Below are 18,537 nucleotides of genomic sequence, written 5' to 3' on the forward strand. Positions count from 1 at the left end.
CAAACTCTTAATCCTATGTGATTCTGATGCCGCAAACAAGCCCGGGCCGGGCCTCCTATTCTTTCAACTTTCCCCAGCTGGAGGGACCTCATTCTGCACTTAATATTCCCCATAAATATCACACGCTAAAGACCCCCTGACTTCCAGCAAGTCCACATTAAACATGTGACATGTCACGCATGACAAACTCTGAGTATCTTTTCAAAGCAGCATTAAAAGCAAAGAAACCAATTTTCTTCTCTTTCCAAACCTCCCCAAGTGCTGAATGATGGGATTGGAAAGAGCCACTGGAGCGTACTTAGGGGGATTTTATGAGATTTTCCAGAATGATTTAATCTTATTGTGAGCATTATTAATGAATGGCAACCCAATTTGGCCCCAATATCTGGGAACTCAGTCACAATACTGGGACCGGCTGACAATGCCCCCCCTCAATCTTAAGCAAACCTCTTCCACCACTGAGGAGGACATATGGAGGCCCAGGGAGTTCAGGAGAGTCAAATTCATGGCAGGACTGTCTCCCATCACATTCAGAACCTAACAGCCCAACACCTGCTTTCCCAAGGCCATTGTGGGGTGAGGGGGTGATTGAGAACCTTGTATGAGCCTCTGGAGGGAAGTTGGAGGGGAAGGGGAAGTTGATTTTTTACATTTTCATACACGTTAGCCAGATCAGGAGGAGACTCCAAAGGCAAGAAGGGAGTACTTGGCATACTACTAGAAATGTTCTGTCCCAGACTACCCATGGACTGGACTGTAGGCAGTAGTGAGGGCAGATACGTTAACTATGTGGTCACAAGAGTGGCAAAAGGATCAATTAGGAGAGGAGGAGGAATGTGGGAGAGAATCTCAGTACTAGGACAAAGGTACTGGTATTGGCCCCCATGGTTTTCCTTTTCCCCCATATAATCCCCACCCATTTGGGACAAATATTTGTTCTTGTTAGTTTTTGATTTATAATATCAATACTCAAAGCACCAGAAGGTCTGCTTAGCATGATTTGGAGTGCAGATACTTCTAGAATGGAAAAGAGACTGATGTTAGAGGAGACGGAATTACACATGGGCTAGCCCCACTTGCTTCTAGAAGAAAAAAAATGTGTATGAGCATGTCTATGTGTATACACAAAAGTGAGTGTGTCTCAATGAAGGGGGTCTTAAATGGAGCCTAAAATGGTATTTTGGAACAGAGTTCCCCAGAGCAACTGCATATTTAAATGACAAGTGGTAGCCTGGCTGGGGGTGGGGCTGGGGGAGAAGAAAACCCCACTACCTGAAGAGGAAAAAGCATTTTTCAAAAGAAAAAGTCATGTTGTCCCTGGACGTTATTAACGGTCCAGTTTGAAGTATACATTTTTTCCTTTAAAGAAAAGGGGGCGATTACCAGTTATACATTAAGAAATGTCATTCAGTCATTTTTATTCATTCTCCGGAAATCTTCGTAAAAGCCTGAATCATACTTGTACAAGCAGCAATTTTGTTAATCCAGGGGGTTATTACTCTGGGCCCTTATTAGGTTCTACACCACTGCCAAGCAATCCTATAACCCTCTCAAAAGAAGTTTACCTCCCTGTTATAAAACCAGTAGTGGTATTTATACTGTGCAATAATTAGTGTATTACTTGAATCCACTAACACGTTCATTTTATCTCTGCACAAAACCTCTAGTCTGCTTATAGAAAGCTTGTGCCTCCTTTGGTGCTGTTAAAGTGGTGAAAGAGTGAATTGAAGGCTGGTTGCACTTTCTCCTTTTGCCTCGCCTTAATTCCCATCTCTTTTTGCTCTCATCCAATTAGCACAGTGTATTAAGCGGTTTATCATCTCATAGTCAGCTATTGAGAGAAACAAGGCGAGCACTTTGCAATAGAACCTGCGCTCCTTTGACACCCTCAGGTACTTACATATTCCACTGCGCTATGAATAATAGAGGAAGAATGGAGCGCTAATTCCCTCATCAAAGAATGCCTTGTCTGCTGCTTTGCTCAACAACACCATTCTGATCAAAAGAAAAGCAATAAAGCTTAGCATAACAAAACGAAACCTACTTATTAGCTTAGTGGTTAAATTAATGCAGAGCCGCTGCTATTCAAAACCAAGGTTTGAAAACAGCCTCCAACAACCTGATAATGCTGCCTTCGGGATGAAGGAATTTTAATCTGAAATTTGAGGCTGGCTCAGATGAGTTAATCTATTAAACTGCTATAAGGAAGCTCTGCCACAAACTGTTCAATTAAGAAATATTTAGGTGAGGAGAAAGAGGAGAGAGGACAGAGGTGGGAGGAGAGGGAGAGGGGAGGAGGGGGAGGGAAGGAGAGAAAGGGAGAGGTAGATAGATTTAAGTTTTGATCGGGAACATTGAGTAGTGTTGAAGTGAGGGGTCCAGGTTCCTGAAGAGAGGTCTGGGGCTTGATGCTTTTCAGAAAACCCTGACACAGATGTAAATCTGTTTTTAGAGTTTCCTTGTCTTTGTATCTTCGCCCAACTCACATTAAACAGTATGTTTCCAAGTATCTCAGGGTGCTCACTGGTGGCAAGGGCTGGAGAAGTAGTGGGAAAAGGCACCTGACTCATTCTCTTCCCTCATCCTGAACCCCAATCTGTAAACCCTGATCAGCTCCCCACAGTCTGGGCAACTGTCACATAATTGATTTTATCCATATTTTATTTGACAGATTAGAATATTTTTGAGCATTCTCTATGGATTTTCAACTTCTGGCCTTCCTTATAACCTTTGTATATAGGACGGCTGAAAGACAGCAAGCTTGGTCCAAGGGAAGCTTGTGTAAGGATCTGCAGCAGCAGCAGCAGGTCCAACGTAGTTCCTAAATTAAACTGAAAAAGTGCTACATTCTGAGTAGAGGCCCTGAGCAGAGCAGGACCCTTTAGGGTACCATTTCCCAACTAATTCCAGTAGCTTTAGCCCAGAGGTTTAATAGTCTTTAAAAACAAAAACAAACAGACAAACCAGACCAAAACAACAAAAAACTGGAGAGATGGCTCAGCGGTTAAGAGCATTAGCTCTTCTTCTAGAGGACCTGGGTTCAATTTTCAGTACCCACATAGCAGCTCACAGCTGTCTGTAACTCCAGTTCAAGGGTACCCGACACCCTCATGCAGGCAAAACACCAATGCACACAAATTTTAAAAAAAAGCAACAAACAAACAAACAAAAAAAACCCCAAAATACCAACTGCCAGCCAGGTGTGGTGGCTCATGGCTTTAATCCAAGCAGAGGCAGATGAATCTGAGTTTGTGGCCAGCCTGGTCTTCACCAGTGAGTTCCAGGACATCCAGGGCTATGCAGAGAAACCCTGTCTTGAAAAGCTAAAATAAATAAAAATGTAAAAAACTGTCAAGGCTTAGAGAATGGCAAGCATTTATTAAATATTGGGATTCCTGGCTTCTCTGGCACACTAGATCATGGGGCGGGCCCACAGTGGGCCCGCCCCTCTCAGCATCACTACTGCCCCCTGTAGACTGTCCCTGGTACTCCCTAGTGTGTACAGTTTGCTCTATTCATGCTTCAGCATTTGAACTGAAGGCTGGTGCCAGGGAGCCCGTGGAGACAGAGATGGGCGGTATTTCTGAACCAGTTCTACCCAGTGTGCCATCAATCAAGGCATGTCAAGGACTAGAGACCCTCCTGAGAAAAGCGAGTGGGCAATATTCCTACCTTCCAACAAGTATTCACTGTAATGCTTCAACTTGCAGGTCCAACTTTCCATAAAATTCTGGAATCCTTCAGGCACCTGCAGTCAAAGCCTACATTAGGTAAGAGATCCTAGTAAGAAAATGCCAACTGCTGCCATTGGCTGCTCTCTGCAAGTGTACTTCAAAATGCTTTTTATTTACATTGAGCTTGTTTTTAGAGAAAGAGTCCCTAGGTGTTGTGAAACGTTCTATGTAGACTAAGCTGGACTTGAATTTATGGCAACTCTAGGGCCACCTCTAGAGTGCTGGGTTACAGGTATGTGCCATCACTACTTGCCAAAATGTCTGATTTTCTATAGACTTTATATAGAAATAGTCCCTGTCCATAGAGTGATTATAGACACAAGGCAGAGGCAAGAAATAAAGTAATAGGTTGAGTCTTTCATGGTTTCTTGAAGACCAAGTTAAGGATTATTTTATTTATATTGAATATAATCACAGCCTCCAGAAATCAAGGAAAATAATATACCTTCTTTTCAGAAAGCCGAGTGAAGGCATAAGCTCTAGACACACACACTGCTACTTTAATATAGTAGCAATTATCAGAAGCTGACCAGGAGTGACAAGAGCACATGAATCCCTTTGTTTCCTAAAGCAACTTGCCTGCTCTAACTTGTGACTGGCTGTATCGCTTTTAGTGCCAATTAACTGTCAGGGCCCCAAACCTAGTGCTTCTACTTGAATTCTTAGTGTAAGAGAAAGAGAAGAGGAGAAAGAGGAGCTGCTTAAGAGCCTGAAGAGGAGAGGAGGGAGAGAAAAGAGATGGCAAAAACCAGACAAAAGACGACTTTTGAACAAGAATTTCTTTACATCCACTGCTTACCAAGTATTTCTTTTCTAGGAGGCCTCTATGTAGAATGCCTCTCTCCCAGGAGTCATCAGCTTGTCTCTTGGTTTAGCGTCCCTCCACCTTCTGCCTTCTTTCCCTCTTTCTGGATCAAGAATCAATAACCCTAGTCCTCTCCATGCTTAATATACTAAAGGACTCAATGCTTCAAATATATAGATAGCTTGCTCAGCATCTTTGAACTGGGTTCTGACTCAGGTTGTTATGAAAGAAAGCGGGCCAAGGTTTGGGAAGGGAATGGTCTTCAATCAAGCTTTTATTCCTTGCTGTCAACTTGAAACTGCACCCAATTAAAACAAATCACTACAACTGGTTTCCCTTTAGAAAACTTTATTCTGAAGTACAAAACACAATGCATTTTCCCTTCTAAAAAAACCCAAATAGGTAAGTATTCTAATGCTGCCATATTGAAATAGTTTATCGATGGCAAGGAGAAAGCCATTCTGAAGAATTGATAGAACATAGCAAGCACCAGGTCCTGTTAGCTGCCTCCCATTCTTCTGAATGTAACAGAGTGAGCCACACTGCAATCTCACCAAGATTTTTGTGAAATGTTAGGTTAAAGTATCCGAAATGTGCTTTCCTGTTGTATAAACCTTCACTCTGAACATTCTACATAAAGGAAAAACATAAGGAATGGGAGTATGAGACACCTGCTCAGTGTTGGACTTTGAACAATTCAATGAACAAATGTGCTCTGTGTAATCTATTTAGTAAGTGCAAAATTTCTACCCCCCACCCCCACACCACTTATGTGAAAGGCAGCACTGAAAACATTCATGCTTGGAACTAGTAGCTGAACAAGTATTTGGATATACTGTGTTTAATTAACATGTGAAGAAGCAAAATGTTAGAACTCCCACTAGACTCCACAACTCTTTTTAGGGGTGTCTCTGCTACAGTCTCAGGGCAAACTGAAGGTCACTTAGGTCTCTTAAAGTAGCAATTTCTGCCTGCAGAAACCCAGTCCCCAATAAGATAGGTCTTCAGGTACTTGGCAGAGGGTTCGGTGGCACAGTGTGCTATGAAGACTGGTTGGCAGGTTAAATATTTTTACACTTCCATCCTGGTCCACATATACACGAACACAACATGCAACCCTCGAAAGAAAAGCAAGATACTGGCGAAGCAGTAAAGGCAAGCGGAGCGCACTCAGAAGCTGAGATTTGGCCAGCTGGCCTCCTTGCTTGCTCCTGGGTCTCTCAGTACTTCCCAGCATAATTGGCGAAGAGCTTGCTGAGGTTCACTTCAGAGTAGCCACTCCAGGACAAGAACTGCTCTGCTATGTTCTTGACTTTTCTGTAGTCCTGAAGAACTTTGGGGGTAAAGAACTGCTTCTTCAATTTATCTAAAGTGAAATAAAAAGAAAAGGATAGTTTATAAAAGGGTAGTCAGATAGTTTCTTCAAAGAAACTCAACATTCCTTTCCAGAGAAGGGGTGCAGGTTGATTGTAGATCCATGTCTCTGATGTCCTCATGGGACTGTCTCTGTTCTCTGTTCTTTCTACCCTGGGGACAGTTCAAAGCCAGAGGTATCTCAGAATAGTCTGTGAAAGCCTAAATTGGCTCTTTTCAGGAGGACAAACCAGGTCAGGCCACCTCTACTGATGTGACCTGCAGGTGCATGCCCATGCACAGTAGGCAAGACGAGTGCCACTCCGAGACACTAGTTTTCCTGTGCTGTTGAGCATATGCATGCACTGCAGTAGGAATCTGGACTTGGAAGGAAGCTATCTTCCCTAGTGCCTCCCAAACCACACTGCCCCAGCTAGCTGGCCTCCAGTTTCTTCTAATCCCCCATCTGCCCATTTTGTTAAACGAAACCTTTACTGAAAGGAGGACAGCTACCTGGAGGTCCACCTGTCCTTTGCCAAGCTTTCTTTTTGTCCACGCTGTGAGAACTCAGACCCAGTGCCCCACCTGTGTTCCCAGCTCTTTTTATCGATCCATTCCTGGCCTTCCTATTCTGATGATGGCTCTATCAGCCAGAGGAATCATTCCCTTCCCCTATTCTCCCTTCCACAGTGTCTGCTACTTCTGTACTTGGTTCTTTGAAAGGGGCAGCAGTGCTGCTATGTTGAGGTCTAATTTTTTGGGGAACTCATCCCTTCCCTGAACGGTCTTTGTTCAAAGCTGCTCAGGAACTCCATGAGACGTTTTGGAAAGTTTATAGCTGAGGAAACTGAGTAAGGTCACAAAACAGGTCCTAGAGACACAGATCTGGAAATTCAGGTTGCCAGAACCCCCAACCAATAGCTGTAGAAAGTCACTTTTGTGACCTCTCTTATGCCACTGCTTGCTGTTCAAGGATGCTGGCAAGGCCTAGAAGTCGGCTATTCCCAAGGTAGGGGTTCAGATATTGCCTGTGCCAAGGTGCTAGGGGTGAGGGTGAGGGTGGGGAACAAAGCTTCCCAGCACCTGGGCATAGGAAAGGACCAGGAAGAACAGACGTGAGAGCACATCCATCACAGAAAGCAAAATACTGCTCCAACAACAGACAGACAATAAAGGCCACAAAACCCTGGAAAATGAAAACTCAGCCTCAAGAGTTTTGTTCCTTAGCTACACATTCATATTTGTTCACAAGCTTTTCTAAGTTACACCAATGCGTTTCCACAAAACAATCATAAGAAGTTTTGTTGAGGATTTAAATGCCCAAAAGGGGCAGAAAAAGAAGCGGGGGAAGGGGGACACATCGTTAACTGACTATACAAAGACAATTTGAAAGTTCTAATTATCGGAGTCTGGCAATATACAACAAAGGCCCCAACCAATGTGCCTGCCTCCTGGCAGGCCAGAACCACAGGCCTGCAACCCTGTGCATGTGAATGACACAAATGCATCTGATGACTGGGGAGAGCACATTTAAAGAGCTGTGGTAATACAGAGCAGGGGAGGAAGAGAGAGGACAGAGCTCCTGATGTGTTTACCTCCTCTGCTGATGGGATATTGACTTTTCCCACTAGGTTGGTTAGAAAGGGGACTATTTACGCTGCCACACAGCAGAGTTAGAATGACAACCAGCGTCACTGGGCTCGCTTCTTCGTAAAAGACAACTGTGACCGCCAGCATATCCCATAGCTGGTCAATACAGCCCAAGTACCGTTTCCTGGCAGACAGGGATGCAGATAAAAGCTCCCACTTGCTTCCCCAATGAGAGCTTAATCAATAGCATATGGAAGGTCTTTTAGGAAACAGAACTGGATGAGCTGTCAGGCCATAGCACAGGAGCTTGGAGGGCAAGGAGTCACTTGTTCAGTTTTCCTCTTCCTTCTTTGGGCACTGGGGCCATCCATGTTAGACATCACATTAAACTGTTACCCTGTTTCTGTCAATCCTACACCTACCACTTCAGAACTTAAGAGAAAATACAGATGTTAAATAGTGAAAGTCAGTTAACGTGGTCAGTAAACTGCTGCCTCCTTTTGCTGTTCTAGGTTTTGAATGCAGTCCACCAGTAACAACATCATCCCAAGGACAGCTGTGGTCAAAACTTAGGACAACACTGCCAGTCAACAAGAGGCAGACACATGCAACAATGGCACCAGGCTCTACCAGATACCACTAATTGTGTCTCTTGCTCCACAAATCCAAACTTCAAACATAACAGCAAAATATAATCTAATGACCTAAAATATTACCTAGAACTCACTCATCCTTATCCACAAGCACAATAAACCTCTTTCCCTTAGTTTTCTTGTTAATACTCTTTGAGGAACATGTATTTAGTGCTTATTTCCCTCTGATCTTTTCTACATGAAGAGATTGCTCATAGTCATACAGTAATTGTCAGAAAATATCCTCATCCCAGTCCCTAAGAAAACAAGGTCAAAAAGTTAGCCGAGGTAATGATTCTCATATATATATATGAATGAGACAGGGTTTCTCTGTGTAGTCATGGCTGTCCTGGAACTCTCTCTATAGACCAGACTGGCCTCAAACTCAGAGATCCACCTGCCTTTCCTTCCTGCTGGGATTAAAGGCCTGCTCCACCACTGCCTGGCTTGATTCTACAAATATTTTATCAGATAAAACAGACCAATAATATGAAAGTTTATTTCTATTAACTAGAATACAAAATTATCCAAGTTACAATGTTTTTGATAAAAGACAAACTAGATCATCTGAGGACTGACCTGTCTTCGAGGTTTTGTTAAAAGTCATCTGATTAAATGAAATGCTTGCACCATTTGAAAAAACAAAACAAATGGGAGTCATCTCAAAGGAAACTTATTCCTATGTTACATATTTCAGTTCAATGTCAGTAAAGCAAAATCCTTTTCCAGCTTTCCTCTTTATAAAACCATTTTTGGTCTTAAACACACTGAACTAGGAACCATGAGGCAAAGACATTTTAAAACCTCGCCTACTGGTTATTTTATTTTAATTAAGGCAGGCTTAGGCACACAGGCAGCAGCCGTCTCTGTTCTGAATGTCTGTTTCATTTATTTCTGTGCAAAGGTATCAAACAACAGTCAGTTATAATTGATTCTGTCAGGTGTTATACAGTCAGTCATAATTGTCTCTGTGTAGAGGTGTGTCAATTTACTATATCTGAATTAAATATTCTGTCAATTATGAAATCAGGTAATAATCTCAGTCAGGTTTTTAATTGCATGGCTTCCCACCATAAGGTTCTCAGCTCTCCCACCTTTTCTAATCCATATCCTTCCTTCCTTCCTTCCTTCCTTCCTCCCTCCCTCCCTCCCTCCCTCCCTCCCTCCCTCCCTCCCTCCCTCCCTCCCTCCCTCCCTCCCTCCCTCCCTCCCCCCCGTGAGTGTTTGCCTTCTGGTGGGAAATGCAGGAGCCTTGAGGGGCTGGAGGGAGACCTGCATGCTTTGGTGCTCTCTCTCATTTACGGCCGCCACGGGAGCTACACAGAGCTGCTGGGCCAACTAGCCTCACTGCCTTTCTCCTACCAATCCACAGTAGAGGCCATGGCAAAGCATAGTTGTCTGCAAGGTCTCACATAACACCCAAAGTTCAAAGAGAAAGACATTTAGGGCCCCAAGTCTTAATGCAGCTCTTAACGCAAGAAATTAAAACATGTAATCTTTGAGTAAATCCATGTCTAGAGAAAAAAACTAGAAGACACAGTGCCAGGCACACACAGCATGCAATATATTTATCCACCAGCCAATGCCTGGAGGGCCATTCTTGTCTGAGATATCATTTCCTAGATACTAAAATATTTCTGAAGGCTGAAGAGTCTGTTAGTCCATTATTCATTTCTACTCCTACTTATAAACAATTATCTTCAGTTTTCTTTTTCTTCTTTTTGTTGATACCAAAATACAGCCTTCAAACAGTATAAAATGTCCATGGTTCAGCTCAAGTGCTCTACTAGACTGATTTGACAAGTATTTAGAAGTGTGATTATAATTCTCCCCACTATTGGTCTGGTTCATGTTCAATAAATACAGGCTTGCTGCAGCCTGGTGGTGGTGAACAGTGACCCTTCCCACTTGAAACAAATGGAGGTGCAATGGGGCCCCACCACCAGGAAGGGCTGGCCAGTAGAAGTTTGGAAAAGAGCAGAGGGTGATATAAGGAGGGAGGAGACAGGGCGAGGCGATGTAAAGAATGCCATGTCTACAGAGAAAAAAATAGAAAGTGAGAGTCGTGCCCCTTACCATGTTGCAGTGGAGAAAGAGTCACCTTGAAAGAGATCAAAAATTTCCTTTCAACTAGATGAAGTGATTCTATCAGGGTTGGGTTTTGGGTGTTTGTATTTGTCATGTCGGAAGAAAATTGCCCATGCAGGCCCCTTGCTGAGGTTATAAAAAGTACTGTCAACCATACTGGACAGAAATTTTTTTGGAGGGGGGGTGCAGAGAAGGGAAAAACACATTGTGCAGGATCATTAAGCACTGTTGTATAAATAAAGTTAGAAGATCAAACGAAAGAGGGGACTCGGGTTAAATGCTGGAAGACAAGCTTAAATAAAGTTCTAAGAAAAAAGCAAGGCACGCTGTAATTCCAAGAACCTATTACTTCAGACAATTTACTTCAAAAAATAAAATCAGAATGGTAAATGATTACCCAAAAGCAATCATGTCATCATCACTGAGAGATGGAATAAAATAATTTTTTGTGAAGTGGCTGAATGAGAGCAACTTAAAAGGCACGGAGCCTGTCAGAAGCACATTATTTCTTTTTACACCCCGTTTCCCAATTCATCTCAGTGCTGCTGACTAACCTCGGCTCCCAGCAGGTGGAGCATTTAAAATAAATAGCATTTCCTACAAAACGCGCTCCAACTGCCCCATGACAGACGCTTCCAATTCCCGGCCAGCCACTGGATCAGCTTCAGCGGTATCTAACAAGGTGTAAATACAATAACAAGCATGTAATTAAGTGAGCATGATGAAGTTAATGGAGATAATTCATTCCATTTTGGGCTTATGAATATTCTATTAGATGTTATCAGGCAGCTGGAATAGCTGTTAATTTAATCATCATTCAGACCAGCAAAATGTTCTTTGTGCGAGCATAATTGCAGAGAATGAATAATTGATTTGACAATTGTACCAGTGGATTTCAAACAGTTCTGTGCGCTCTCAGAGCAGGAAGGGAGGAGAACTGGAATACTCAAAGCACTGAAGAGGTGGCAGAGAAGCCAGCCTGTAAATTGAACATTATCAGGACACAGATAAAGGACAATTTTTATTTTATCAATGCAACACAATTACATTACAGTGCGCTAGTAATCATTCTGCCCACACTTTAAAAAGGGAAATAAATTACTCTTCATGGGAAAGGACAAAAAGAAATATCAAAACCATTTAGAATCCATTGATATTGGATATTTAATTTTTTTGCATTATATTTTATTATAGGAAATATCAAACTGTGTTCGAAATTGCTGGCACATTTAACTCTGTTACCTGCAATCAGGTACACAGATTGTATTTTACACGTATCTCTGTATTACAGCACGCTCTATGAATTACAATGACTTTATTGCAATTTCCTTAAAAACTCTCCGAATGTTTAAAAAAGAGCCATCAATGTGCTGTACAAGAGTACTGTATATGTACCTTAACTATCAGGACTCAGTTCTGGTTACATTCAACAACTAGCTTTTTTTTTTCCTTCCTAATGATTCTATACTGCATTTGAATGGAAAAGTAGCAACAAAATGTTGACCTTCAACAAGCCATCTCCATCATGAAACCAAGTTGATTACGGATCAACTCTACCAAAGGCCTAGAGTTCTCAGTTACTGTCCCAACGCAAAACATGTTTGCCTTCCCACCCACGACTGTCACTGTAATTTGCCCAAATTCTAGTATTTTATGCACAAACTTGTAATTTAGTCAAAGCCAATGGGGTAGACAGCAATGGCAGTCAAATTTCATGTGAGTGCTACTTTTTAATACACACACAGTCATGAGAAAATGAAAATACCCTAAATATCTTAATGTCTTAGCTGGTGTTCTATGACAGACAAGAGCAGAAATGATTAGCCTAGGTCAGTAGTTTTGAAAGAAGGCTGAGGATTAGGGACTGGGAAAGAGTCAAGGAAAATCTCTGAGAAGTTGGACAACATGTCTGTCCAGTCAAGTGTTCATGACTCAACCCCATTTCTAGACTCTGATCATTTCAACCTTCCTCCAAATAAGAGCCTAGATTACAACTATGTCAGTAATGTCTGATTACATTTATCTAATATCTTTATACTATTGAAGTAACATGTTCACCATCACCATTCTTCCTGAAGCCCCACCTTTCCAAGTCTTAGGCCGAAAACATGATCTAAGAAGTGCACACAGCATCTTTTTTGCTCATATGCCCCTTCTTCTGTTAATTCATACATTGCTTTAATTTCTATTTACATGGTTTTTAAAACTGGGTGCATAAATCCAAAAGAAATATACTATTTGTTGAGAGGATAACAACAGGATTTTGAATTCACTTACATTGGAGAATTTACAGTGTAAGGGTGTATGTTCATCAGGCTTGGTCAATCTTGGGAAGAAAAGGTAGCCAGGGGAGAGAGAAAATACTTATGTAATAAATGACCAAATGATTAAGGATTGGCTTCAGAATCAGATTCTGGACTAATTTCTGAATGTCAAGCCTCTGTTTATCTTTCCTCATCTTAATGAATGTATAGGTTGCAAGATTAGAGTGCTTTGGTAGTTTTTGAGACCCTGTTAATGTTCGACAAATGTTAGCCAATGACAATGAACAATGATAGATAGTAAAAGCTATGGGTCCAGGGTAAATAATCATCTATCACAGGTGGGAGGTGGAGAAAGTGTTCAGAATGTAGCAAATATATGAAAAGGGACACCCAAGGGAATGGTTTTTTACATTTCCTGGACCAAAGGCTAAGTATTTGCCTTCTTGGGGACAGAGGATGGCCTTCTTTGCTACCCAATCCTCTGGATCTCTTTACTTCTCACTGGGCCTTTCTGTTCTCAGAGCACATTTCAGGGTCTTAGAATTGTTCTGACCAATGTAAATAGGTGGAAACATGGTTGGACTATAGTGACCTGCTAAGGTAATAGCTAGGAATAGATCTTGGTGAGAGCCTTACCTGTTCCAGGATGGACCAACAATATCCTCTGGATAGATAACAGACAGAGGGTATTCCAAGCCTTCTCTGACACTCTCCTCTCTCTTCTCTATTTTGGAAGCAGATACAGCTTAAACTGTCCTAGGAGCTCTCAGCTTTTCTTGGGTTCTATTTGTTCATGGATGGGACAAAATCCCTCTCTATTTGTATATCATGCACATAGGAGATGTTATGTCCCAAAATGATGAGCTACATTCTTCGTGGAGGAAAAAAAAATCCAATTTTTATTAATTTAAACCAAACTGCTATTCTGGCAAAATAATGAAAGGAAATAGAAGATGTCACAAGTAGACGTTTAAATGACTGCTTATCATCAAACCCATTATTCAAGAAAAAACTATGAAGGCAAAATCTGTATCAGATACATTTTTGGGGCTGCATTGACTTTAATGTTTATGTAAAATGGATATGATCTGTGATCTGATTCATCAGATATAATCTAAATATTAAGAGCTAGATAGGTGTGGTGGCACACACATGCCTGTAATCCCAGCCCTCAGGAGGCTGTGGCAGAAAAATCATGAGTTCAAGATCAGCACGGAGTACATAACAAGATCCTGTTTGAAAACGAGACAAAACAAACAAGGCACCAACCAAACAACAACAGAAAAGCATGAGGTGGGGGTATAATTCAATAATCAAATACTTCCTTAGGATATGCAAGCCCTGCATTCAACAGCTAGCATCAAAATGAAGGAATGATAAGGCAATTCAGCTTATTAGAGAACTATCCATTAAGTCTGAAATACTACTTTCTCAGTTAATCCATATTCAGACTCCTTTCTCACAGAAAGGAAAGTTCATTGAAGCAACAACTTCTGGGGACAATTCATTACATGTCAGTAGTCTTCATACTTCACAGATGTATTCCATCTGAAAAACACCCAGTGTTTTCAGGGTGTCAAGGTTAGCACTCTTTCTTTTGTCTTTTTTTTTTTTTTTTTTGGAGATGAGTTTTCTCTGTGAGTCTTGGCTGTCCTGGAACTCTCTCTGTAGGGCTGGCCTTAAACTCAGAGATCTGCCTGCTTCTGCCTTCCAAGTGCTAGGATTAAAGGCGTGTGTGACCACCACTTGGTTTAAAGTTAATACTCTTTACCCTCTTTAATTGTATGAAACAATGCATGGTGATCTCTCAGGAATAAATTCTTCTATTAAGACAGTGGATTTTATTTTTTCTCTTGGAAATCTGAAGACTGTAGTGAATTATATCCCAAGATAGATCAGAGACGTGTCAAACATGATTCTACACTAACTTCATCAGAATTGACCAGATTATCTTGACACCTTAACTGGCTGATGACCAAGACAGTCAGTCACGGCCCTTCTTTTTCCAACTCTGTCTCTTACTGAAAACTTAAGGTTTATTCAGAGGAGGCAATAGGGGACAGCATCCCACTTTATTTAGCTACTTTAATATTGACATCCTTTCTCCACCACAATTTAAGGTTCCTTAGCAAAAAAGGCTTTTTTGAGAAGAGGTGGCTTTTGAGAAGAGGTGGCCTCAGTGAACTTAATTTGATCTTTAAGGATGCAGAAAACTACTAAAGTGGCTTTCTCTTGAAAGAGATGGTCCCCCTTAGGTTTCTTCTTTTATAAGGCTGGCCAAGCATTGGCCATATTGAGTGACTCCCAAATGAGGGGTTACTTACTTAAAGCAATAATAAGATATTTGACATTTTATGATTCACATTTCTTATTATTAAACAAAGGTTAACAAACTATGGTTTTGTCAATAAAGTTTTATTGGAATACAACTATGCTCATTGTGTTTATTTTGTCTTATAGCTACAATGGTGACAATGAACAACTGTAATGAGACTATTGGGTCATGAAAGCTAGAGAGTTCACCAACTGACCCTATATTAAAAAAGTCTGCCAATCCCTGGTAAAGAGAATTCAAAAGATATAAATCCTAGCTCGATCGATGTAGTACTGTGTACATACAGATCCTGCTGCTCAGGAGGCTGAGGTGGGAGGATCTGATGATGGAACACAAAACTACCCTAGCAACACAGTCAGACACTGCCTCAAAAACAAACACCTTCCCTAACAAAACAAACAAAACAGAAAAACTCAAAAGAAACATCCTTTTAAAAAAATCATAACAATTTTATAAGCTAAAAAGAACCACCAGATTAATTCAGGAAGCAAGACCAAAGAAGCTTTCTGTAAGGCTAAACTTTTAGTTTATGTTTTCTCTAAATCCTCTTTGTAAAGGGACAAAAAAGGAAACCTTTTAACGTACTATCCAGTTTGCTAATTGTTTCCCTTGACAAAGTCTCACTAGATAACACACCCCAGCCTCAAATTCATGATCCTCCTGCAATGGCCTCTCAAGTACTGGGATTATATGCTTATCAGCATTGGCCATCTCGACCAGCCCCTATGATATATCTAAAAACAAACAAAAAAACACCCAAACCCCACAAAGGTCTCCTAAGCATATTCATACAAAATTTCTGTTTTGATTTGGGCAACTGAAAGCCTTTATAATGTCATCTAGTGTTGATGTGGGTGTAAAATGGTAGCGCTAGGCCATGCAATGTAAATTGTTTTGCTTCATATGTGTTTAAATTTTCTCTAATAAAAACTCTGAATCCTTCAAGTTGTTTTTTGGCTGCTATTAAATAAAGGTTAAATGGTAGTGGAGATAGAGATAGAATACATTAGGAAATGTCATGTTTTATATTCCAGACTCTTCTCAAAGAAATGTGTAACCACTACAGTAAAGCTTAAGTCTTTTATCTGCTGTTTAGAAAAAGAGGCACTCTTCTGAGGCAGTATGTAAGTTCTTAGTGAGACTCAACATCGCTATTTGTGATGTTTAATATGCACATTTTTAGCTGCCAAGGAAGAATCCCTCTATTGCTGTACATTTCACTCTTATCATCCTTAACATATAGATTTATTTCTTTTTCTTCTTGTGGGCACTGGGATTGAACACAAGACTTCCCACACTAGCTGAGGTATACCCTCAGCCCAAGGTAACTTTGTTATGCTTAGTCCAAAGCTAATTATAAACTAGCTCTTATTGATTTGCAAATTGTTGCTATCCATTTAAAGCTGTGTCATATTTACAACTCAATGATTAAAAGGAAAGCACTGTGTACCTTACACTGTACAGTTCTTGATTAAGTCATGGAATTCTCTGAAGCCTAGGTCTGACCTTGTTAAACAGCCTCTAGGCCTCATTTTGCAGATGGGAGCACAGAACTTCACTGGAGATGGTAGTAGAGGGCAGGCAGAAATGCATAAGTCATAATTCCAAAGAAGAGGTAAAGGTAAAGGGGTAAAGTTAGGAACTGAGGGGCCTAACTGATTTCATGCATGTATGCCACCACACAGGTAGTCTGCCCACTGATAGGACCAGCTGAACAAAGGACTTATTTAGATGTTATAAGTGAATGCCATTCACTATAGTTATAAATAGTAAAAGTATCACATTCTCACATTCTTTTTTTCTGTATGTGTACACTCATGTGCACATGTGTTAGATATTATAGACACTCCATGATACTGACCAATGGAGCCATTCTATTCATATATCCATCAATAAATGACCATCTCTTTCACTGGCAAATAACCTGTGTTTTGGCTTTTCTACTTGTTTATTCGGCAAATATTTAGTGTTCTGACTGAGTGTCATGTATAGTTTGTCATAGGGTAAGGAGGGAAACTAAAAAAAAAATAAGCTAACATACAGCTAACCTGTCTGCTATATTTGTTACAGGTTAGCACTTGAATTGGAGAGAAACATCCATAGGTAAGTCAATACACCATGCTTTAACACCCAGAAGCTTGAACTGTTGCTTCATTCAACAGATATTTGCTGAGTGTCTATTATGTGCCAGACACTGCTCTAAGTCCTGGGAATACAGAAATGGACAAAAAAAGACAAAAGGCCTGCCTCCATGGGGCTTAATGTCTGATGTTCCTATAGACATGATTAAGACAAAGAGAACAATTCACAAGCCACCATATGAACATAAAGAGGGACATATTCTTTAGAAGAAATGCAGTTCAGAAGACTGAGTTGCTTTTATTATCACTGCAATGCAGCCAATAAATCAATAAATCATCATTCAATTATCCTGAGCAGAGAGTGGAGCTATTTCTGTAATTTTTAAAGTCTAAATTCTGAAGAAGTGAAGTAGACTTCAAGTATACTGTTACTGCCATCCTCTAAATAGCCCATCTATTGGCCTAAAATATGACTCTCTCCAAAATACATCAAACACAACATATACAGCTGCCATCTGTCCTATAGCCATAGTAGACATCCCTTTCATTCACAAGCAAAGCCAGCAAAGGGGGAAGGGGACTTGAGATAGAGAAAGGATAAATTCCACTTGTGCGATTAAAAAAAAAAACAACGGTAGACTAGTGAACCCAGTGGTTGAAAAGTGAAGATAAAAAGAAGAAAACAGTAATCTTGCTATAGAAACCAGAGAATTATGTTCCTGCTCTCCCCCTACCTTTTTTTTTTTTTTGCTTTCACACTGTACAAACTCTAGCACCCTGAACAACTCACTCTCCTGCTATTTCCAGCACTTTAAAGAAACTTTTCAACATTTCTGCTTGACACATTTTTTCAACAGGGAGGTGAAGACAATAAGTAAACAGGTAGTGAAGGGCTATTTAGAGAGCTGGTCAGTCACAGTAATAATAAAGGGGAAAACCCCCACCCGAACAGAATATCCATCCTATGCGCGGCAGCCACCGACGGCACATGACCTCTGACAAACAGTTTTCAGAGTAATTTTAATGCTACTCTGGATTTAACTTGACTAACTGGTAGCAATTGAGCACATCTTTTTTTCTTTCTTTCTTTTTTTTGTGGCAGCAGTTATCTAAAATGCTACAATAACAGCATCAAAAGTAGAATGGTGGAAGATTGGTTTTCCATTGTGCTGCTGAACTGGCATAATGCCCACTTTAAAAGCAATTCGCTGCTCATCACTGAAATCTGGCAGACACGACACTAAATGCCTTGAGGGAAAAAAAGGGACTTGAGAAGGGGGAACCCACTCCAACCACCATGCAAAGGCGGGGGGGGGGGGGGGAGAGTTCCACAGATGAGGAATCTGGGTGAGAAGAGAAAATTGCCAAATAAAAAAGTTTATAGCATTGCATGCAGACTCCCAACAGGCTGTATTTAATTTGCTAGAAGATTTTGTCTACAGGTCTACATTAGTAACAGCAGAAGAAAACAAAAGCAAAATATATATTTATGTCTGTCTATTGTTCTGATGAAGCAAAACCCAGTGAGTTCCATCAATCATATGTCAAACACATCTTTCCCGTTTTATTTACCACCAAATATAATGAGTAAATATGTGATAATAAAACTCTTCTTTTTACATGGACATATACAATTTTTCCTCCTGCTAAATACA

General features: G+C 40.8%; 1 protein-coding gene across 1 annotated transcript in view; it reads right to left on the minus strand.

The window, feature by feature from the left end:
• Window positions 1-4,870: 4,870 nt before the first annotated feature.
• Window positions 4,871-18,537, minus strand: part of Pola1 (DNA polymerase alpha 1, catalytic subunit) — a 303,693-nt gene continuing 290,026 nt past the window's right edge. Inside the window, exon 37 of the mRNA XM_052732483.1 lies at window positions 4,871-5,905. Coding sequence (XP_052588443.1) covers window positions 5,760-5,905 — 146 coding nt within the window. The 3' untranslated portion in view covers window positions 4,871-5,759. The remainder of the gene's footprint in view (window positions 5,906-18,537) is intronic.

The sequence above is a fragment of the Peromyscus californicus genome, unplaced genomic scaffold (assembly GCF_007827085.1).
Source record: "Peromyscus californicus insignis strain IS unplaced genomic scaffold, ASM782708v3 Scaffold_10__1_contigs__length_136768540, whole genome shotgun sequence".
Taxonomy (NCBI): Eukaryota; Metazoa; Chordata; class Mammalia; order Rodentia; family Cricetidae; genus Peromyscus; species Peromyscus californicus.